The sequence below is a fragment of the Accipiter gentilis genome, chromosome 14 (assembly GCF_929443795.1).
Source record: "Accipiter gentilis chromosome 14, bAccGen1.1, whole genome shotgun sequence".
Classification (NCBI taxonomy): Eukaryota; Metazoa; Chordata; class Aves; order Accipitriformes; family Accipitridae; genus Astur; species Astur gentilis.
In genome coordinates, this window is record NC_064893.1 from 33,796,346 (window position 1) to 33,818,821 (window position 22,476).

Below are 22,476 nucleotides of genomic sequence, written 5' to 3' on the forward strand. Positions count from 1 at the left end.
TGAGCTGTGTCTGCCTCCCCAGGTACCTTGAGCTGGGGGAGCAGCGCTGTCTGCCGCCTTCCCCATCTCTCCCCACATGCTGGCAGCCATGCAGTGCAGCGTGGGCACGTCCTCCAAGCAACGAGGCCGTGCAGGTTGGAGTTGAGTGGTTTATTAGTGTAACGAGAAGGGGTGCAGCAGGGGTTCCCAGAGTGGCTGTCTCCGCCTTGCTGCTACCCACCAGGGCACAGGCGCCCTGCAGGATGTGCCAGTGGTACTGGGGAAGCTGCTTCCTACCTACAGTCTATGGGTCCAGCCCGGGATCTGCCCTCAGTCCAGGGTGAAGGAGCAAGTGGGGAGAAGAGCTAGAGCTGGTGGGGGTCCACGCTGGGCTCTGCAGACTGTGAGCTGGGGTAGGCAGGGGCGGTAGGGACTGGGCGGTATTTCTCGATCACTTCCCGCAGCCCCTTGGAGAAGTGGAGATCAGCTCCCACCGTGAGGAATCCCTGCGACAGGGAAGAGAATTAGGGCAAGGCTGGGTGTGACTGCACCCTGCCCCAGCAGGACATAGGGGGGCCCAGGCTGTCCCCATCCTGCCACATACCGCATGGTTGGTGACCACCTCCTTGGTGAAGTCCATGCCTTCTGGCAGCGGGATCTGCACGCCCTTTTTAGTCCTCTCTGCAGGGAGGGAGAGATGGTGTGAAGCTGAGTCCCACTCTACCCCTGCCCCAAACCCGGCTGTGTGTGGGCAGTGGTGATGCCTACCATTAATGAGTGGCATGATCGTCAGCTGCAGCAGAGTCTTTAGTGGGGCCTGCAGTGAGAACAGCTGGGGAGAGAGAAGTGTGCGTGAGCACACTGGTAGTGGCAACAGACCTGCCTGCCTGGGCCAGGCATGCCCGCACTTAGCACTGGGTGGGCTAGAAGAGGTGTCTTGCGATGCGCAGCCCTTGCCTGAGCCTCACCCGTGCTGCGGCTGGGGGCTAGCAAGGGAGGCCAGATCCCCCAGGCTGGCATGGGTCCACTCACCGCTAGCGACTCCAGCGCAGACTGCTTGGAGTAGATGCGAAACCTGCATGGGAGAAAGCAGCCATGAGCGAAGCGTGGAGGGGACCTTCCCTGCAGCCTGCACAGGACCCCAGCACGGGCCATACCGTCGCAGGTCCAGCTGCACGCGCAGCGCCTTCCCTTGCAGAAACACCTTGGCGCTCAGCTTCGTTTCCTGAGGATAGAGAAGGCTGAATCATAGCCCTGCTGTGCCCACTGCAGGCAGCTGGCCAGGCTGGCTGCTCCTCTTGCTCTCCCTCTGCTTTGGGACACAGGAGCCTTCCCAATCCAGGTGGGAAACACTCTTCCCGTGCACACTGGGGTGGCTGGACAGGAAGCCCTGGCCACGCGCACCCCTCCTGGCCAGCTCCCCCACTCACCATGGCCATGCTGGAGAGCTGGACAGCAGGGCGACCCGGGGGCACCAGTGAGATGTTGAGGAAGGCAGAGACGGAGACGGAGGTGCCCGAAGGTTTGATGATGCAGCGGGGGGGAGCCGACACCTGCAGTACCAGCCGCAGGGGAGCATCCACAGCAGGGCTCTAAGGAAGGCAGGTGAGCTGAAGGCATGGAGCTAGGCAGGGCTGTCCTCTGCCCCAGTGGCTCCCCTGTGCCTCCCACCCCAGCCAGGTGCTCCTCTCACCAGCATGAAGATGGTCCCAAAGAAGGTGGCTCTCAGCAAAACCTCCAGGTCCTTGGGCACCTTGCAGGGAGGACAAACCATCGGAGGGTAAGCTAGCAGTTGCTGTTGATCCCAGCAAAGCTACTCCCTGGATGGCATCTCTTCTGCTCTGCAGGCAAAGCCTAGCCCTCCCTCCTGCCTGGCAGCAGGCCCCTGCCCGCAGAGAGCTGCCTGTGCATAGCTGGGTGATCTGGCCCTGCTTACCTTCTCCCCCTGGAGTTCTATGGTCAGCACACCTGCCTGGAAGTACGCAAGCATGGCCGAGTCAAAGAAGTACTCGGAGAAGGCAACGTAGACCATACGCTCGGTCTCCTTGATCACCGGCTCCACCGCTTGGTTCTCCAGCTCCTGGTTCTCTCTCACACGGGGGAAGAACATGCCCTGGGCCAAGAACAGGAGAAGTTTCTGCAGCTGTAGCACAGCCCACCCTGCTTGCTCCATGGTGCCCAGTTTGCAGGCTGGCACAGCCACCCCCATGGGGACAGTGGGAGGGTCGTCAGGGCAGGATCCAGTGTTCACCTTGAAGTCTAGGTCGAGGGTGTCCGTGGAGACAGTTGGATCCCGCAGGAGGGAGTAGTCAATCCCAATGTGCTCATCCACATAGTTCCTCACTGCCAGGGAAGATGTGCTGTTGTGACCAAGCCTGCGGGCTGCCTGACAGTCCGATGCCCAGCTCTACCCTCCCCATGGTGAGCGGGGTCCGGTCCCTTCCCCCAGGGCAACACTTACCCGGCACCGTGTCCAGCACGGAGTTCAGCAGCACCAGGCTGGCATGCTCCAGGGACGGGCAGATCTGAAAGGCAAGGGCCTGGGCTAAGAGGGGAATTGCTCCCAGGTCTGGATGAGGATCCTGGACCCTCCTCCTGCTGTGGGACAGGACAAGGCGGGGTTCCCCCAGACTCCATCGCTTGTCTGCAACTCAGCCATACCTGCTGGCTGAGGAGGAAGCGCATCCCTGTGACGATGAAGGTGCTCAGGAACTCATAGACCTTCCTGCAGGACACAACAGCAGCTCTGCAGCTGCCTGCCTTCCCCTGTGGCTCCAGCCCTGTCCCTCCATCCCCATGTGAGCACACAGCCTGGGATGGGGAAGTCCCAAGCGCGCAGAAATGGGGGTCGGGGAGCTGGGCACAGGCGGAGCTGGCCCGGCAGAGGACAGGGCTGCTGTGGTGGGGTTGGGTGTACCTGAGTGTGCCGGAGAAGCCTGCGTGCATTCTGGCAATGGAGGCATTGCAGGTGATGTTAGAGATCTTCAGGCGCCCAGCCTCATCCTTGGCCAGCTGCAGCACTGTGTGAATGTGGACGCCATCTGCAGAGGCATTGATGGACCCGATGTCATAGCTGGAAGCAACAAAAGCGGATGAGAGGAGTGCACAGCTCCTACGAGCTGCAGGGCAGGGCAGCAAGGCACCCATGGCATCCAGTGGGCACAGCCAAGCAGTGGCTGTGGCCCAGCGGTGGGGTAAGCTGGTGCCTGGGGGAGCGGGAGGGGGGGTAGCTCACAAGAACCAGTAGAGCAGCTGTCTCCGGAAGCGCAGGCTAATGGAGGCATTTTTGATGTTGAAGACAAGGTGCTGCTGAGGCTGGAAGTACAGGTCAGAAAATGCCAGCTGCAGGTCCATCACCTTGACCCTGCAGGAGAAGGGATGGAGATGGTCAGATGGTCAGATAGACACGGGGAGCTGCATGTGCAGGGAGTGGGCAGCACTCACTGGCTGATGTTGTAGTGGAACTGCCCCTCCTTCCCATGCAGGTCCGACACTGTGATGTTCTGCAGCTCCTGCTCCACGAAGCGCAGCCCCTCCTGCTTCACTGCAAAGCAAAGCGAGCCTGGGCTGGCTGTAGACAGGCTGTGCTGCCCTCCCGGCAGCATTGCCCCCAGCCAGTCCCCCAGCTCTTCTCCAGCTGCCCCACATGCGGGCAGTGCGGGCAGGGGTCCCAGCCAAGAGCCCTACCCAAGTGCAGACCCCAGGAGCAGCATCCCAACCTCCCTCTCACCCAGGCCCTGAGATCAGGGTCCCATCCAGCCCCTTACCCAGGTCCAGCCCCTTAGAGGTAATCCGGATCTTGCAGCCGGGTGGGCTGTGCGAGGCCGTGACCAGCCAGGGCAGGAGGAAGAGAAGGAGGCGGCAGCTGCCGGCAGCCATCTCGCACCTGGAAGCAGAGAGCAGGGTCAGCACAGGCTGGCCCAGAGGGGCAGGCAGGGGACACCCAGCCACCCTGGGAGGGAGGTGGCTGCTGCCCACCCTGCTCGCAGCCCCAGGGCAGGGGATGGTCCTGAGGAACACCCCACAGCTCCACTGCTCCCCACACCCCGAAACCCCCCGATGCTGCCCAGGTCCCCATCACCTGAACCCCCATGGACCAGCAGCCCACGGGTGGCACAGCCCCCACCCTAGGGTGCTGCACACAAGCCCCCAGCACAGACCCTGTGGGACCTGCAAGGTCTCACGTCCACAGGGAATACTGGCTCCAGTCAGCTCCCGCCAGTCCCAGCAGCGTCCCACCCTGCCCTGAACACACCCAGCTCCCAGAACTGCACGGCGAGGCGTGAGCCCAGCATGTGCTGCTGCATTGGGAACCCCGGCCCCCGCAGAGAAGGGAGCCCTCTCTTGTGGGGCTGCCCCACAGCCCTCCCGGGCAGCCCCAGCTGCTCCCTGGCCTCGGAGATGTGCTGCCTGCCCACACGCTGGGCTGAGACGAGAGCCGGAGCTTCCCCATCCAGCAGTAACAGGCAGAGCTCCCTGCAAGACTGTGGGGACGGCCCAGGGCTCCCCCCACAGCATTTTCCCCCACTTCTGTGCAAGGCAGAGGACAGGGGACCCTCCTGCCCATGGCCCGGAGCCGAGGCCATCCTTTCCCGAGCCTGTGCACGCTCCCCGGGGTTTGCCTACACAATGCCAGCTCAGTTCGGGTACTTACAGTGAGGCTTGTCCTTGGCTCCCCTGGTGTGGGGAAGCTGAATCACATGAAGGGAGGGAGGGAGAACACCAGTAGCTCCAAGAGTTTCTTTTGAGCTGGCTGAGGTTCCCCTGCCTTTATATATCCCACCAGCTGCCACTCCTTGTGAGCCCACAGCTGGGAGGAGACAGCGGGACGGGGAGGATGCAGGTCTCCAGCACGCTGAGCCCCGGCTGCCTGCCAGCACAGGCAGAAAGACAGTGGGTTGCTCAGACGCCCAGACTCTGGGCTGAGCTCACAGCCTTCCTCCCCCACCACAAACACAGCTCCCCGCGTGTCCCGCACGCGCAGCCATGCACCACGTCCCTGGGTCTCGCTGGCACCCAGCCCTGTGAGGGGCACGCATGCAAACGCAGTCCAAGGGGTCCGTTGTGTCAGGGCAGCCCCCCCAGTCTGTGTTACGAAGCCTCTGCCAGTGGCCGAGCTCCCCCAGACGCCCTCTGCCAGCTCCAGCTCTGCCCGGTGGGGTCTGCGCCAGGGCCAGGGTCCAACACAGGCCCTGTGGCTCCAGGGGTGCCAACGGAGGCTGGTTCGTGCCCATCTGTGAGGTGAGCCCCAAGCAGAGAAGCTGACGAGGCTGCCTGATCGTCAGCACTGCTCTGACAGCTGCTGCTCAGGCCCCTGCCACAAACCGGGCAGCTTGGGGTCCGCAGGACGTGCCCCTGACTGGACATCCCAGCTTGCTACTGGCAGCCTAGCAGGCACTGGGGCTTGTAGGGGCAATGCCAAATTGGCCCCAGCAGCGCCCACGCTGCCATCCTGCTCCATCCAACCCCTGCAAACACCCGTCACACAGAGGACAGGCAGCTCCTCGGGCCGGGGGTGCCTCCCCATGTCCCCGAGGGCCCTGCCTGACAGCCACAGGGGCGCAGCCGAGGGGCTGCCCCTGCTCCCACCACCCCCTTTGGCCGCTTGAGCCTCCTCGCTCCAAGGATTGAGGCTTCACACTGTCCCTCCGCAGAGTCCCCTCTCCCTCCCAGGAGGTGCAACAAGGGGTTGGTCTGAGCCAGTGCTTTGCGTGCCGGGCGATTATCTGTGCTGTAGGGCAGCAGAGCCGGGCTGTGCGGGGCTCGTGCTCCAAACGCAGGGAGACTTGGGAGACTTAGTGCTTACACAGCACTTATCCCTCCAGAACTGCTTTGCCAGCATTAACTCATTAAACTGACCCCGGTGCTCTCAGAGCAGAGGGCAGGACTTCTGGGAGAGCCAGCAGGTCAGGCTGCTGCCCAGGAAGATGGAAAGCCCTTCAGAAAGCTGGGCAGCAGGGATGCTCCACAGGCAAAGGGCAGAAAAGGGCCCCACGGCTGCCCCAGCTCATCTCCATGAGGGCCGTGAGCCAGCGGTGCCCATCGGCTGCCAGCGAGCTGAGGCCGCAGGCCTGCGGCAGAAGGTTGGCTGCGTCTCTGTGTGCAGAACAGCTGCGCCGATGGGCCTGTGTGTCCAGAGACTGGGGGCTCCACTCACAGCCCATCCCCACCATCTGCAAGGGGACAGCAGGGGCACCTGCAGCTCCCTTCAAAAACTATCCCAGCCTGGCAGGAGGCAGGACCCAGTAACTGCCATGTCCCCCTTCCCCACTCCACATCATCCTCCAGCACGTGTGTTGGCCTGGATGCAGACTGCTCCTGCCGTGCTGCGAGTACCACGCTCTCTTGCAGGGGCTGAGCTCCCATGCCGCAGGCAGCAGGGGCACGTCTGCCCCAGCGAGCGTGCAGCTCGGGGCTCCGGGAGGACACAACCGGTGAGCAGAGGAACCAGCGAGGTGGGCCCTGCTGCCACGCCAGCAAGAGCTGCATCCATGCTGGGGAGCGTGGCTGGGCACGCACCCCAACGAGCCACGCGGGAAGGCAGCCACGCCGTGCTGCCTGCAGCAGCAGCTTCGGAGCAAGGGATTGATATCAAGGAGCGCAGCCACCCATCTCTGCGCCAGCGTCCGCACCAGGCATGGGGCAGGCGCACGGGTGGGCACACACCAGCACAACCATCCCATCGCACGCAGCCACCGCCTGCCACGGCAGCCGAGGTGCACGGCCTTCCCTGAACCTTACTCAGCGGGCCGAATTAAGAGCTAAACGAGCGGGTGCGCAAGTAGGAACGCGCAAGCGGGGTGCTCCCCGAGGGATTCCTGTCCGCGGGCTACATGGGGACCATAGGCCGGCGGCTCAGGGCCAGGGCCCGGCCCACGGGCCGGGCCGTCGGCAGGGAGCGGCCGCCGGGCCCCGCCGGGCGGCGGAAGCCCCGCTGCGGGCACCCAGCTGGGCCGCTGCCGCCGGCGGCCGCCCCCGCCGGAACATCAATGCGCTGCCGCCGCCCTCGGGCCCGGCCGCCCGCTCCGCCCCGGCGCCGCCGCGCTTCAGAGGGCCCTTTGGAGGCGACCGCTCGGGGCCTCGCCCTAGCCTGTGACAGGAACCGCCCGCGGCGGGCGGGCAGGGTCGCTCGGCAGCGGCCGCCGCGGGCCGCAATGACAGGCTGCGCGGCCCGAAATAGCGGCGGCGGCAGCGGCCGTGCCCGCAACGGGGCGGGCCGCTGCCGCCGCCGCCACACCAAAGATGGCGCCGGGGCAGGGCGGAGGGGGCCACCGCCCGCCCCTTCGCGCATGCGCCCGGCCGGCCGGCCGAGCGCGGGCCGAGCTCCGCGCAGACGCGCTGCCGGCGGGCCGGGGCGCGGGGAGTGTGGGGGGAGCGCGCATGCGCCGGGCGGCGGGCGGAGGGCGGCGCCTGCGCAGTGCCGAGGGCGGGGGCGGCCCCGCGCCTGCGCACCGGCGGCCCGCGGTCCCGGCGCAAGATGGCGGCGGCGGGGCGGGCGAGGCGGAGGTGGGGCGGCGGCGGCGGGAGACACAGCGGTGCCCGGTGCCTACAGCTCCCGACCTCACGCCCAGGTAAGCGGTGCTCCCGCGCGGCCGGGGCCTGCCCTGGCGGAGGAGGAGGAGGAAGAGGTGAAGGAGGAGGAGGAGGTGGGCGGGCGAGCGGCGGCGCAGGGGGAGGCGGCGCAGGCCCGCGGCCGCCATCTTAGAGCGCGGCCGCCGCCGCGCCCGCCTGCCCGCCCGCCCCGGCTGCGCTGGTCGCCGCTCTCCCGCCGCGCCTGCGCGCGTTCCGGCGGCTCCTCCCCCGCGGCGCGCCGTAACGGCCTCCTGTCTCCGCAGCGGCCCCCGCGGGCCAGGCGCGGGACTCCCCGCTATGAGGATGCGGCCCCGGCGCGCCAGCGGCGAGCACGGAGCGACGGCCACGCGTCCCGCCAGGCAGCCCGCCACCGTAAGTACTCGCCTGCCCGGGCGCGGGGCCGCCCGGCCTCCGCCCCGCTTAGACCGTGCCCCCGGACTCCTCCCGTCCAGCCTGCAGAGTTGCCGCCGCCGCCGCCTCCGCTCCACACTCGCTGGGCCCCCGGCGCCCGTGGCTGCCCGCCGGTCCCGGCCCGCCGCGCCGAGGAGCTCCGTCCCGTCGCCGCCTCCGGGAGGGCAGCCCCGGGAGCTGCCTCCGCGCTGCCCGGCAGCATGCTTTCCCTCGGTCCCCGGCGCGCTCGCCGCAGGTGTGCGTGCCACCTCGGGAGCTCTGTGCTCTGCTCAGCCCCTGTCCCGCCTGGCCAGGCACAAGGGCTGGCTCTGGGGAAAGGGAGAAGTACCGACGGAGGGAGGCGGTGGCCTGGCTTCCAGCCTCCTGAAGCAGCCGTGGCTCTGGGATGAGGGAGAACCTTGCAGTGTCCCGGGGGGCTGTCGCTGCTCTCCTTTGTCTGCATTTGCTGTTGTCTTGTGTAAAATCCTACTTCGGTGAAATGGAAACAAATAATGATCCTGTTTGCTGTACTTCTTTACTTTGTGTCTTCTTCCACCTTGCTGTGGTCTCTCTGGTTGTGCTGCTGCTTCTAGGTTGTAAGCTCTCTGGGCAGGGACAGCGTTCTATGTCTGTGAAGTACTGTATGCATTGCCATGGTGTATAAAAACATTACCGTAATCACCATAAAATGCTTACTCTGGGTCCCTTTCACTGTCTTAAGTCCCAATACTAGTTACATAAAAGTAGAGTTGCTTCTGTCAGGATTCCTGTTAGTTTGCTTTTTTCCTTTTCCCAGCCATTAAGGGTACTTCAATACTCATCAACACTGATCAAGTGATAAAAGCTTCTTGTCTACTTCCACCATCCTAGTCTATCCCTACATGGGAGAAGGCAGAAACAGCAAACCCTGTTTGACAGCAGATCTGAGCGATCAGTGGTGAAAAACGCTGGCAAGTCGCCGCAGCTGGTGTGTGCTATCCAGTCTAGGAAGATCTTGATACCTAGCACTATCTGTAACTTCTTGAAGTACATCCTTGGCTCACTTTGGGAGGTCTGGTCCTGTCAGTACATACCAGTTCATTATAATGTGTTGTCGGTGGAATGTGCAGGACACATCAGCACCTGCATGTGCAAATACGGCTTTAGTGTAAGGAGGAGGGGCTAAACACATCCTTCAAAAGTTACTGCACCTGCAGTACTGGCTGGTGAGGCTCCTGCCTTGCAGCCCTGGGCTCCGGTGTACTTCCTTGCACTGACGGTCCCGAGGCAAGTCTGAGCTGCTGCTGTTGGCTGGGTTAACTTTGCTGCCCTTCTGGCAGCTAGCTGAAGTGAAGTGACTGTAGAGGGCACAGTGGGGTTGGAGTTCAGGAGGAAGTGTGAGTAAACAAATATTGCGCAATGCTCACCTGCTGAGGCGATTAAACTTCCCTCCGTGGTTGCATTGGTACGCTCTGTAGCAGACGCTTTTGCCTGTGGGCTTGGTTACTGTTATCTGCCGAGTTCTGAGCAGCGACCAAAGCTCCAGGTTTCTGCAGTGTCTCACAGCTTTCCTTGCTTGCCCTGGCTGGAAGGATGGAAACATCTTCCAAGGTGCTGAAAGGGTCAAGTTCCTCAGCGCTGGCCTGCATCGCAGATTCTGCAACCAGTACTATAGACAGGTTGCTTAGCTAGTGCCTGCTAACGTTTGATAGTTGTTGGCTCCTACCATTCTGCTCTTCTGAAATAGCCAGCAGAGTTTTTACGGACAGGAATGGGAGCAAAGGTGAATAAATCCAAATAACTTAGCCTGCAAACCAAACCAGAGTTTGTACTTAAGAGATGCTATACAAGGGAGCCTGCTGCTGGGGCTACTGTGGTGTTCAGTTAAAGAACACGCTTCTGTATCCAAGATTGTGCTACTGCGGCCCTAACTTAGATGTTGTGTAGGGTGTCTCCGAAGGCCTGAATAGAGTTAAGTAACTGAAGTAGATGGTAATTATTTAAAATGCCTTGTTTCCCCCTAGTTCATTGCCACTGTATTTAGGGCTGCCAGAGAAGAGCAATCTGCAGTGCTGTTTCAGAAACTTCCCTGGGGGGGGAAGAGTGGTGACTAAGAAAGGAGAAGCCTGGCTATTTTTCTCTCCAGCTGGCAACATTAAATTATGATTAAGGGGAGCTTTATTGTTTCAACGGACCTTCTTTTGCATAACTGTTGTCATGCAGATGAAAAAGTACCAAAGGCTAAAACAGCCTGGCTGAGGCTTGACAGCTAGCCTAGGCCTGGGACATACTGAGGAAAGTAGTTCGGGAGTTCCCCACTCCTAGCCTGTGGTTCTCTGAACCACAGAAGTTGTTACTAGTGAAGCACTAGGCCTATTTTATATAGCAGAATTTTTTTAATAAGAGCCTTTTGTTTAAATTATGTGCAGTTAATGTGTGTGTAAATGTTGATTTAAATTGTCTCTGAGGAAAACAGATCAGATATGGCTAGTGATATTAGAGTGGCAGAAGGTAGTACGTGTCACAGAGAAGTGTGTTTTATTTTTTATGCTCTCAGTCCTGATGTATGGGACCAGATGCTGCACTCTTAGGAGAGATCTAGCTGAAAAGTGAGTATTTTGAATGCTGGCCTTAAGAACTCCCTAATTGACACCATTTAAAGCTCAGCATTCCTCCTCACCAGTTGTATCTAGGATAACAGGTACTTTTCAGGACTTAGGTGCTGTTTCGTGTGTACTGGTTCAAACCCTGTTTTATTGTCAGAACAAACTTGTAGTGCCACAGCTGAGTGGGCCAAGCGAATCTGGGATCTTTCCTGCTGTAACATGGATTTTATGTCTACTTTTTTCTAGTGTGGTTGCTGAGAAATGGCCAATGAGAATCACGGAAGCCCTGCGGAGGAAGCGTCTCTCATGAGTCACTCACCTGGCACCTCCAACCAGAACCAGCCCAGCTCCCCCAAACCTATGCGACTGGTACAGGACCTGCCAGGTACTGACTCTGCTTTTGGGAAAGCCCAGCATGGAGTTCTGCAGGGCCCTGGTAGCAGGGGAGAGAAGGTGAAGCGAGGCCACTGAGGGAGGCTAGGAATGATGCATGTTTCAGAGTGTACTGTGGCAGTGATGGGGACCTGAAGGGCAGGGCTGTTGTTCAGGACTGCTCCTCTCCTGACTCTTGCTGTCTTCTCAGATGAGCTGGTGCAGGCTGGCTGGGAGAAGTGCTGGAGCAAGCGGGAGAATCGCCCTTACTACTTCAATCGCTTCACTAACCAGTCTCTGTGGGAAATGCCTGTTCTAGGACAGCACGATGTCATTGTAAGTAAGCCCTCATCTCTGAGGGGAGTGTGCCAATACTGGGATATTCTGCAGGGGCAGATGCCATGTGGACTTCAGATTGCACATGTGGAGGGTCTTCTCTGCCTTCAGAACTGTTCACTAAGTCCATCGTCTGACTTGGTTCTGATGAAATATTCCTCTTTCAGGTGCACGCTCAGGTAGTGCTGTTCCGGGTGTAGCGCACTGCTCATAGAACACTCAACCTGGGGGAGTTGTGTTGCATTTTTCACATCTAAGTCTTAAAAAAAAGCATACAGACACAGGTCTAGAACAGAATTTTTTAGCTTTCTGTAGGTGTGAGTATTGGTGTCCTTACTTCCACCCATGTGGGAACCTGGGACAGTGAAATGGGAAGTTAAGAGGGCTTATTGCCTTTGTCTGGGACTTGGCAGTGGCAGCTGATGAACTAATGTGCTGTTGTTTGGATGCTTGTAGTCAGACCCTCTGGGATTGAATGCGGCTCCAATGCCACTGGAAGGTGGGATGATAGATACCTCTGTGGAGAGCAAGCAAAGAAAGAGGAGATTCTCTGAGGAGGTTCCACCAAGTGGCAACAGTGTGAAAAAGCCCAAGGTGGGTCTAGTGCTGTGAAACAAATACGCTTATGGATATTGTTCAAACTGAAACCTAAGGAATCTGGAGCTTGGACCTATGTTTTTTTGAACTGTGCAAGGTCAGGCCACCCTAGTATAACTCAAACTGTGACAGCTGACACTCGGAAAGTACAAAAGTGGAAGCAGACTCAGGTCCTGCCAAGTTGTCATTTCTCTCTTAGAGCCTGAGGTGTGGTGTGGGAGTTGGGAGATAACAGATTAGCACTGAGAAACATGTTAGCTTCCATGTCCACGTTGACTTATGCCAACAGCAGGCAAAATGTGCTCTAGCAATTCATGGGGGTATCCTGAGTGGTGTACTGGTGCAGGATTGTTAGGTATATTGGGCTGCTTCCCCTTTACCTGTCTCTGTGGGGCAGTAATTCATCTTTTACATGCCCAGGCGGACGTCCCAGGGAACCCAGCTGCTCAGCCAGTACCCAGCTCTCCCAGTATTCCAGGAACCTCTGTTTTGAAGGCATGGTGTGTTTCGCCTGAAGATAAACAGCAGGCAGCTCTTTTACGACCAACTGAGTGAGTTGTCTCCATTTGTCGTCTTTTCTTGGTGGTAGGTTAGAGACACCTGGTTTTCTAGACATCTTTGAAGAAGAACCTGAGGGACATGACACCCCCTTATAGCTTTGCAAGGAATCTTGATAGTTCAATTTTCCTGGCTGGTGAAACAGCCCAAGGAAGCATCTTTAGAAGTAATATTTGATAATAAGCCAATGATCTGGCCCTCCTGACAACGTTTGCTTCTGCCGTAGAGTATATTGGGACCTGGATATTCAGACAAATGCAGTGATTAAGCAGAGAGCACCATCTGAAGTGCTTTCTCCACACCCCGAGGTGGAGCTGCTTCGGTCCCAGCTCATTCTCAAGCTGCGGCAACATTATCGTGAGCTCTGCCAGCAACGAGAAGGTAAGTTTCTGTTGGGCTCCCCATGTTTGTCTTCTCAATCCTGCAGTACTGTGGTGTTCTTCCTTCTGGTTTATGTCTGTCTTGTCCTCGTGATCTCTTTTTGTGATGGTTATGCTCTCTGCGACATTGTTGGTTGTGAACTTGTTTGGCAGAACTCTAATGTGATGATCCTCAGCAGAGATTCTGGGCATCTCTTTATTGTATTGATTAGATCCTTTTTCTGTGCTTCTCCAGGGATTGACCCCCCAAGGGAGTCCTTTAATCGCTGGATGTTGGAGAGGAAGGTGGTTGATAAAGGGACAGATCCTCTTTTACCGAGTGACTGTGAGCCAGTAGTGTCTCCTTCCATGTTCAGAGAGATCATGAATGACATTCCCATCAGGTACTGTTCAAAGACAGGGCACCTTGCTGGGATGTTTTTGTATCGGTTTGGTCCAGTGATTTAGCAGCCACAGTTCTGTGCTTTTGTGTTTTACTTTTGCTGGTGAAGTGGTAGGGTGCTGGTGATGTAAAGCTTGGGAACTGGACCTGGCCTTCATGCCTTCGTGGCAGCTGTGGAACTGATGCATATAATTTAAACTTTCCTCAGGTTATCCAGAATCAAGTTCCGAGAGGAAGCCAAGAGACTGCTCTTCAAGTATGCTGAGGCTGCGAAACGGCTGATTGAATCCAGGTGGGAGTTCCTCTTACAGTGCTGTCATGTTCAGAAAAGAGAAACGGATGATAGGGACTTTCAGAAGGGGCTGCTGCATCCCACCTTATTCAACATGGGTCATCATCTTACTGAGGAAAAGCAAGTTTAGGAATGTAGAGAAGAAAAACAATAGTGCTGAAGGCATCCTTTGATAGTAATGTTAGAGTAAAATCTAATGTTGGGAAGCTGAATATATGCAGAGACGAGTGAGAATCTGTGAAATACTGGACATGGAATGCCTTCCATCATTTATCCCTGAGAAAATAAACAGGAGTGCTTGGGCACGTACTGCTATTAAAGAGCAGCAAGCTTACAGTGGTATTTTATTATACCATGTATGATTTTTCTGACAAGTTCTGCCACAGGACAGAATTGAGGAAGATAGCGTTGTGGGGAAAATAAAAAGCTTGTTAACAGGGTAGTTTTCTCAGTCACAAGCTCCTAGCAGTGGCTGCATTTGAAAATGAGAGGCAAGATCAAAGTGGACCATTTCCATGGTAGATAAATGCTTTATCTGCCTCTCCTGTTGCAGAGATGACAGCAGACAGCTGTGCTGTGTTTTGGAGAGAGCATGGCAGGCCCTAGTCATAGAAATGTCTGGAAGCACTTTCCAGAGGAGGCCTGGCGTGGGGTGACAGAGTGGGGCCTGGAGCAGAGTGACAGGATGGGGCCTTGAGGAAGTGTCAGCAGCTGTGTTCCCCCACTGACAGAAAACCGTTGCAGTGGGATGGAATATATATTGCTGTGCAGCCGTGGGTTCAATTTTGCTTTTCCACTTTGTGCAGGAGTGCTTCACCAGACAGCAGGAAGGTGGTGAAGTGGAACGTGGAGGACACCTTCAGCTGGCTGCGACGGGACCATTCTGCCTCTAAGGAGGATTACATGGTCAGTATCCCTCTGCTTGTGCAGCTGTGCGCAGGGAGCCAGGGAAAGGATGGGGGGGGGGCGTGTTGGGGCCAGATAAAGGTCCTTCTGGAGAAGGCTGCAATTGCTTTCCTTTGCTTTGTGAAATGGGAGTGACAGCGGCATGGAGACTGTGCATGCCTCTGGGGAAGTCCGATGGTGGGTTGTATAAGGGACTCTGGTTCTCTGTTTCTGCAGGACCGCCTGGAGCACTTACGCAAACAATGTGGGCCCCATGTGTCTGCTGCAGCAAAGGACTCTGTTGAAGGCATCTGCAGTAAGATTTACTACATATCCCTTGAATACGTCAAGCGGATCCGGGAGAAGCATCTTGCCATACTCAAAGAGAACAATATATCTGGTACGCAGTCAGCTCTGAAGAGCTATAGGGCTACAGCACTGCAACTTAAAAGCAATGCACTCTGGCCTGTCCCCATTCAAATAGCATCACCTGTTGAGAGGGCTGCTCTGAGTCCATGGGGTTGAAGCGAGTCTGAAATAGCCAGTCCAGCATAGGTCTTAGCTGACAGAGTCACACAGTGCCTGTGCAGTGGCAAGGTGTCTTTCATCAGGTACTGTTACTGGCTGTAATATCAAATATCATAAATGTATGATTTGTCAGGATTAAGTAGCTCGTTAGGAGTTGACCACACTGAACAGGGCGTTAGTTCATTTCCCTGGACCATGTTTTTTTGCTCTGCTTCTTCACGAATTCCTGGAGACAGCTGACAATCCCCTTCCTAATGCCAAGTGCCTTCTCCCTCCCTATATTCTCCTTTGCCACATTTCTTGGGTTCTGAGCACCTTCTGCACTCCTCTGCCTACCGGCATGTCACTGTGCACGCTTCTTCCTTTCCCAGCAGAAGATTCATGTTCCTTGATCTTTGCTCTATTCTTTCTTCGTAGTTTATGACTGTACTTCTGCCTCTAGTCACCTTTTCCTTCTTCTGTAGTCCCTGCTGCTTTCATCACCACGGTTCTGTAGTCCTTTTCCTTTTTGGGTCCTAGTTCTCCTCAGACTCCCTTCTTTAGACCCCAGTGTTTGCCTTTTGCTGCTTGTTTTTGCTGCTTGTCTTCCCACCCTGTTGTATCTGTGACTTCTTCCGACTGATCTTTCCCATGAGCTCTCTTTTTTCCCACTGAAGCTAAGGCTAAGCTGCTGTCCACAGGGTGGCAGGAAGATTCCTTTGCCTCCTGCGCTTGACAGCCTGGAAATATTTATTGTGCTTTGGATGAGCTTGGGGCAAACTGAAACAGTAACAGTAGGAGCAAGGAAAGTTTTTTACTTGTCTGGAACATGCCTCACGATGATGGTATGGTTGTGTGTGGTCTACAGGTCTGCTGTGTTAGAGATGGGGAAATACTGTGAAATGGGTCCTCTCTGTGCGCTGGCAGTGGGTGATGTAATTAATTTAGGGAATCAGCTCTGAACCTAGGTAGCTGTCCACGAGATCTATGAAGGACCACCATGGTGTTTTTGAGGGGACCACTCTGCTCTTTAGCCCTATTCCTGTTGCTGCATGTTTTGAGGTGGAAGGATGATCTCTCCCAAACGTCCTTGGATTCTAATGGGCTGCCTTTCTCTTTGTTCTCTGTAGCTGAGGTAGAAGCTCCTGAAGTCCAGGACAGGCTTGTATACTGTTACCCAGTGAGACTGGCCATCCCCTCCCCACCACTCCCCAGCGTGGAAATGCACATGGAAAACAACGTGGCATGTGTGCGGTACAAGGGGGAGATGGTGAAAGTGAGCCGCAACTACTTCAGCAAGCTGGTAAGGGCTGACTGCCAGTCCTGCGTGACTGTCATGGTTTAACCCCAGCTGGCAACTGAGCCCCACACAGCTGCTTGCTCACTCCCCTCACAGGTGACTGGGGGAGAGAATTGAAAAAAATTGAAACTCGTGGGTTGAGATGAGAACAGCTTAATAGAACAGAAAGGAAGAAACTAATAATGATAATAATAACAATAATAAAAGAATTGGAATATACAAAACAATTGATGTACAATGCAATTGCTCACCGGTCGCTGACCAATGTCCATTTAGTTCCCGAGCAGCGATCTGCCCCACCGCACACCAACTCGCCCCAGTTTATATACTGGGCGTGACATCACATGGTATGGAATACCCCATTGGCCAGTTTGGGTCACCTGTCCTGGCTGTGTCCCCTCTCAACTTCTTGTGCCCCTCCAGCCTTCTTGCTGGCTGGGTGTGAGAAGCTGAAAAATCCTTGACTTAGTATAAACTCTACTTAGCAACAACTAAAACCAGCAGTGTGTTACCGACATTATTCTCACACTAAATTAAAAATATAACACTATACCAGCTACTAGGAAGTAAATTAACTCTATCCCAACCGAAACCACGACAGTGACTTGTCACAAATGGCTCTTTAGTGGGAGATTTCATTTCTCCTTGTCCTCTGAGAGGAGGGACTGTGCAGAGGGATGGAGTGCTGACCTGGCGGAGGCTGTCAGACGCTGCCCTAATTGTAGCAGAAATGAGGACAGCTACTTTCACCTTAGTCAGGGTCAGGCTTCTGCTGGGAATACTTACAAGGTGTTGTGTGTATGTTTCGGATATGTACTGTGCTGCAAGTATGGTCATACTCACAGCAGGGCAGCCCTTGCTGAGAGATGCTTGCTGATGCGGTACATTCATTCATGCTAGTAAAGAGCTCGCACTTCATTCACATGGTAAAAGCAGATGTGCTGACAAGCCTCCATGCAGAGCCCCACCTGCTCCTGTTTGTTCATCAGTGTCCCTCTCCAAGTCATGGTATGTTTGTGTACTGTCTTATCTTTGTTGATTCTGTTTGTGTTTAATGGCTGGGCTTTCTCTTCCAGTGGCTTCTCTATCGGTACAGTTGCATTGACGACTCTGGCTTTGAAAAGTTTCTGCCCAGGGTTTGGTGCCTTCTCCGCCGATATCAGGTACTGTCTTGTCACAGTGGTTGCACATGAGAAAGCCTTAGTAATAGTGGGGGAGTGAACTTACTGTCTCTGCTCTGGGGGAGGTCCACCGCTGTGGGAGCCTGATGCAAAATAGGGTTTAAACTGGCTCCGATGTCTGCTCCCAGTGTTTTGAGATAGGACTGTGGTCTGGGGAGCAACTGCGATCTTGGCAGGAGACCTCAGTGGGGGTAAAGATAAATTTTTATGAAAGAGACCTTCAGTAGTTCTTGACTCTGAGGAGTAGCTGAAGGTTCATGGGGGATTTATGTGAAAATTGACAGTTGGTTTGTGGGGCTCGAGTTGGATGAAATATCTAAAGAACATTCTTGGTACATGCAGGGGACCTACACAAATTTGAGAAAGGATGAGGGGGCCCTGCATACCTAGAGGAGTGGGTGCATGAGCATATGGCCCTGAGTCTGTGGTCAGTGAAGGGAGCAGCAGGAACAGTGAGTGCAGGCATGGCTCACCAGGGTTTGCTCTCCTCAGATGATGTTCGGTGTGGGTCTGTACGAAGGAACTGGCCTGCAAGGGGCACTTCCTGTGCACATCTTCGAAGCTCTCCACAAGCTCTTTGGAGTGAGTTTTGAATGCTTTGCCTCGCCCCTGAATTGCTATTTTAAACAGTACTGTTCGGCCTTCTTGGATACAGACGGGTATTTTGGATCCAGGGGGTGAGTCTTACGTTCCGGTGCCTTTGCCGTGTTTCTGTGTGGGTGCGTGCACATGCGATGACTCAAAAGACAGGCTGACGTGTCTGTGCATTCAGGGCAGTAGCCAGTTGTGTGATGTCTGCTCAGAAGGGTGTGTACTTCAGGCCTGCCTAAAGGCAATGAGTGGACACAGACTGGCTGTGAAACAGTCAGGAGTGTGTTGTTAGTCTAGTTAGAGGGCTTTGCTCCCTAGAGTAACGCAGTTTATAGGTCTGCCAGCGCTTGCCCTTGTTCTGAAGAATGGGAGACCTGGGCCGTCGAGGAGTCAGCTTGAATCAGCAGTCGCCTTCAGTGACTACAGGTGGAGTGTGTCCCCAGTGACCAGTCCTGCTGTTAGAAGCGGCAGGCCCTGTACTGCTGGGGGTTTAGGCTTTCTGAGAGTGTGACTGCCTGTTCTGAGGAAAGGGATGCTTTTTAAGGTGTGAAAATAAGAATTCTAGCCTCTGATATGATAGAGATCTTTGCCTTTTTCCTGCAGCCCGTGCCTGGATTTCTTCCCTATAAGTGGCTCTTTTGAGGCAAATCCTCCGTTCTGTGAGGAGCTGATGGATGCCATGGTCTCTCACTTTGAGGTATGTTCACTGACCTGTGGAGCTGTTCTGACTGGAGCTGTGCAGTCAGTCCTCTTCTCGCCGCTGGTCCCGTGCCCTCACAGCAGGGCTGTGATGCAGAAGGCAAACGATGGTCACTGCTGCGGCACTGCTGTAGAAGCAGAAGTGTTTCCTTTCCGTAGGACTCATTAGACGTGTTGTTGCTCAGCCAGCACTGAGGTGGTTCATTTTCTTGTTGAACTAGAAACTGCTGGAGAACTCCAGTGAGCCTCTCTCCTTTATCGTCTTCATCCCCGAGTGGCGGGACCCTCCTACGCCAGCCCTGACCCGCATGGAGCAGAGCAAGTTCAAGCGACACCAGCTCATCCTGCCAGCCTTTGATCACGAATACCGCAGCGGGTCTCAGCATGTCTGCAAAAAGTAGGCCTTTTTCTCGGGTCCTTCTGGGAATGCGTTTCTGAAGCTGTATGGCAGACGTATCTTATCCAAAGTTGAAATCAATGGGAAGTAGGGAGCAGGCAAGGAGAAACACAGCGCATAATCACCCTGGATTTTTAAGATAGGCATACAGAGTGTTGTGAATTTCACGTTCGTTTAATGACTACCAGGGTATTTCACTAACAAAAAGCTTGCGAGTGGTGTATCCTGTGGGTACAAGTCCAGTCTGAACAGGTCATACATGTGGTGCTGTGGTGATCATCTGTGCTGCTCTGCCAGCCCTCCGATCTGGTGAGCCAGCTGAGCAGCGTTTCCTGGGCTGCTGAATGCTGCAGCAATTCGGTATCAGTGAGGGGAAGCAGAAGCAAGGGGCCTTAGGTAGGGGGTAGGACCTTAGTCCTCAGTGGAGCAAGCTGGCTGTGGTCTGCTGTTTAAGCAGCAAGTTCAGGCAACAACGACTTTAAGCAACAAGTGCTTAAACACTTAAGTTCTCTGTACCTGGTTATGACTGATGCCATACCGTGATGAGTCTCCTTCTGCAGGGACAGCAGTGTCCTGCTGCAGATGCTGGTAGAGAGCTACGTGGCTATGCAGCATCTCTGCTTCTCCTCTGAAAGTTTGTGAGCCTCTGCTTTTACTCAGCAATGCCTGACACTGTACTCTGCCTGCTTTTTTCCTCAGAATAATGAGAGAAAAGGACAGAGATGAATACTTGTCCTAAACATGACATGCAGGAAGAGGAGGGGCGAGTGCTGGGAAGTGGGTCTGGTGGCAGTTGTGTGACTTCTGAGCAGGTGGGCCAGGGAAGATGCTGAGTGCCTTTTGTCTTCTCTTGCAGAGAGGAGATGTACTACAAGGCCGTGCACAACACAGCCGTCCTCTTCCTGCAGAACAGTGCGGGTTTTGCCAAGTGGGAGCCCACACCGGAGCGGCTGCAGGAGCTTGTTGCAGCCTACAAGCATTCAGGCCGGACCCTTAGCTCCTCATCCTCCTCCTCGTCATCATCCTCTTCCTCCTCCTCCTCCACAGCAGACAAAGAGCGGGAGCTGGGCCGAGAGCAAAGTAGCAGCCGGGAGACTAATCCCAACTAAGACGCAGAGGTGCGAGGTGGCAGGGGAGGTGCCAGCAGCCCCGAGGAGGCTTGCCGGGGCAGTGGAGAGACTGCTGGCTGCGCAGCACCGGCCCGGGGGACTCTTGCGCAGCAGCTCCACGGCACCTGCTTTCCTCTGCGAACTGCACGCCGCCCCCGCTCAGGAGCGCCAGGGAGTCCCCGGCTGCCGGCAGGGAGAGGAGGTTCGGCTGCGGCCCTTGCCGGAGGGCAAGGAAACCCGGCATGGCGCGGCAGGAGGAGCAGGCAGCCCCTTCGATGCCAGAGCGCCAAGGGAAGGGGCAGCCAGAGCTGGGACACAGGCATGGGCAGAAGGATGGCGGGACAGATGGAGGGACGGATGACAAGCACGAGTGCTCGGCGCCTAAGCGCTGTGGCTGGAGGGGCCCTGGCAGCTGGCCACAGCCTGGCGCCAGCAGGAGAAGGACGGGCAGAGCCCAGGGGCTCCTGCAGCTGGACTGGCACCAGCACAGCTCCGTGTCCATAGTGTAAATAGTTCTGTCCGTGGCGCCCGTGCTCCTTGCAGGGCTGCTCCCATCGCATCCGTGTTTCTTTCCCACATGTGTGAGTCCCGTGTTTGCCGACGCTGTGTATAGGGGAGGAGCGGAGAAGAGGAGTTTCTTTGGTGTGTAAAGACGTCTTTGCAGCTGTTTTGTAGTCGTTGTGGTTTTTACGCGGAGCCTCCGGGCTTTATTTAACCTCCTTGGGTTTTGTTTTGTAAGGATTAATTTAACACCGCTAACCATTTTATTACTTTTATCAAGAAGAGCAAAGTCTATTTTTGATTTCTGTTTCCTAGTTCTTAGGAACATTAAAAACCAGCATACAGCTCTGCCCTGTGTCTGTGCCTTTCCTTCTCTGTTGGCCAGGGGCCTGTGGTCACCCCCTGTCCTCGTCTCTCTCTGGCTGAAAGGTAGAAAAGTGTTGGCTGCTTTTTTTTTTTCCCAGAACTCTCTGGCATCTGACCTGCTCTCTGCTGCAGTGCCCTCCTGGTGACTTTTTTTGCCTAATGACAAGTGCTACTTTGGTAGCCCTTTGCCCCACATTCGGAGAGACCCAGGCTGAGCCATGCTGCAGGCACAGCCTAATCGGTGCGGAGCAGTGACCAATGCGGTAGTGAGAGAGCTTGGCTGGACTTTCCTGCAGTCAGTCCCTAACGCTGGCCTGGGGTGGGGGGAATGGCTGCTCTGAGGGGGGAGATTTCCTGGGGAGAGCAGCCTGGGGGTCAATGCACCATGCTCCTTGAAGTGCAGACCTTCCCTGGCTGGACTGGTCTTGCTTCAGCTTCCAGCCATTGATCTCACCCTGTCCCTGGCTGTTGGATTAAAGAATTTTTTACTACCACCAGTCTCTTCTGGTCTAAGGAGGTGAAGGCAGCTCTGGGGGTTAAAAGCTGTGGTAGTTCTCTGACCTGGCTTTTCTGGGGTTCAGGAATTTCCTGGCTTCACCTTTGCCTCTGTATGGGCTGCAGGCATCATGGAAGCCAGTGCTCCACAGCTGGGTTTCCCTGGCCCAAAGGAAAATGGCTCAAGGGTGGGTTGGCATTGCCTGGAAGCCTGTAATCCTGCAGCCCCGTGGGGCTGTATTTCTTGGCACAGATCAAATGGGTCCTCAGGTTTATTAGTTAAAAGCTGGGAGATGAGGAAGTGCCGTGAATCCTGGGTGCGTGTCATGCTTGTGGTGCTCTGCAGCCAGCAGCACGGGTACCACTGCTGGTGCTGCTCTGCGGTGGGCAGGAACAGCCCAGCCCCATGCGCTGGCTGCTCTGAGTATCCGCAGCTCTCCAGGGATGCTTTCAACAACAGATGAGGAGATCATTGACATCATTTAATGACACTTGGGACAGTTGGGAACTCCAGCAGTGAAAGCAGCAGTTTGTAAAGGCTTTTTTTCCCTTTATTCGCTATTTTGAGCCAAGGCAGGCTGCTGCTGAAGTGCAGGTGACCAGAGACGCACCAGCGCTGGGAAATGTCAGCAAACCTACACTTTGGTCAGTCTGTCCTCACCGAGTCCTTTGTCTTGCTCCCTCAGGTGATGGCCAATTACCTTGTTAAGTATGTAGTTGCCATGGTCTCACAGTGGAGATGTAAGCGACATCGGTGGCCTAGAAGCCTCGTGGCGTGGCTTCCTCTCTAGAACACTTCGTTTATCTGGACAAAGCAAGAGATGGTAGAAGGGGAGTGTCAGGTTGACTGCTGTGGGTTTTGTGGATGCTGTCATCTCAGGCACTTCTCTTGAACAAGTGAAGGGGACGGCGCCTGAGCAGGAGCGTGCTGGGACCCCAGCCAGGAGCCGAGCCCCGGCAGCAGCTGTCCGTGGGCTCTGGCTCTGGAGGAGCGCAGGGACA

General features: G+C 55.9%; 2 protein-coding genes across 5 annotated transcripts; one reads left to right on the top strand and one right to left on the bottom strand.

Moving 5' to 3' along the window:
- Window positions 1-135: 135 nt before the first annotated feature.
- Window positions 136-4,867, bottom strand: PLTP (phospholipid transfer protein). The gene is made up of 16 exons (XM_049816479.1): window positions 4,634-4,867; window positions 3,747-3,865; window positions 3,424-3,523; window positions 3,215-3,343; window positions 2,897-3,052; window positions 2,641-2,704; window positions 2,441-2,504; window positions 2,231-2,322; window positions 1,916-2,092; window positions 1,673-1,732; window positions 1,410-1,571; window positions 1,137-1,204; window positions 1,012-1,054; window positions 748-811; window positions 584-660; window positions 136-485 (listed from the first exon to the last, which is right to left on the bottom strand). Exons 2-16 carry the CDS (start codon window positions 3,856-3,858, stop codon window positions 345-347), a joined length of 1,509 nt encoding a protein of 502 aa, XP_049672436.1. The 5' UTR covers window positions 3,859-3,865; window positions 4,634-4,867; the 3' UTR covers window positions 136-344.
- A 2,555-nt stretch (window positions 4,868-7,422) lies between these two features.
- PCIF1 (phosphorylated CTD interacting factor 1) lies at window positions 7,423-20,962 on the top strand. 4 transcript variants are annotated; one of them, XM_049816717.1, is made up of 17 exons: window positions 7,423-7,550; window positions 7,815-10,529; window positions 10,773-10,911; window positions 11,110-11,234; window positions 11,691-11,828; window positions 12,252-12,382; window positions 12,616-12,770; window positions 13,005-13,152; window positions 13,360-13,443; window positions 14,250-14,349; window positions 14,566-14,728; window positions 15,966-16,138; window positions 17,212-17,298; window positions 17,809-17,993; window positions 18,511-18,604; window positions 18,828-19,003; window positions 19,860-20,962. In XM_049816717.1, exons 3-17 carry the CDS (start codon window positions 10,788-10,790, stop codon window positions 20,110-20,112), a joined length of 2,136 nt encoding a protein of 711 aa, XP_049672674.1. In that variant the 5' UTR covers window positions 7,423-7,550; window positions 7,815-10,529; window positions 10,773-10,787; the 3' UTR covers window positions 20,113-20,962. The 4 variants fall into 4 exon arrangements, with proteins under 4 accessions (XP_049672674.1, XP_049672676.1, XP_049672675.1 ...); XM_049816719.1 differs by having other exon boundaries at window positions 7,815-8,197; XM_049816718.1 differs by having other exon boundaries at window positions 7,815-7,923.
- The last annotated feature ends 1,514 nt before the right edge of the window (window positions 20,963-22,476 follow it).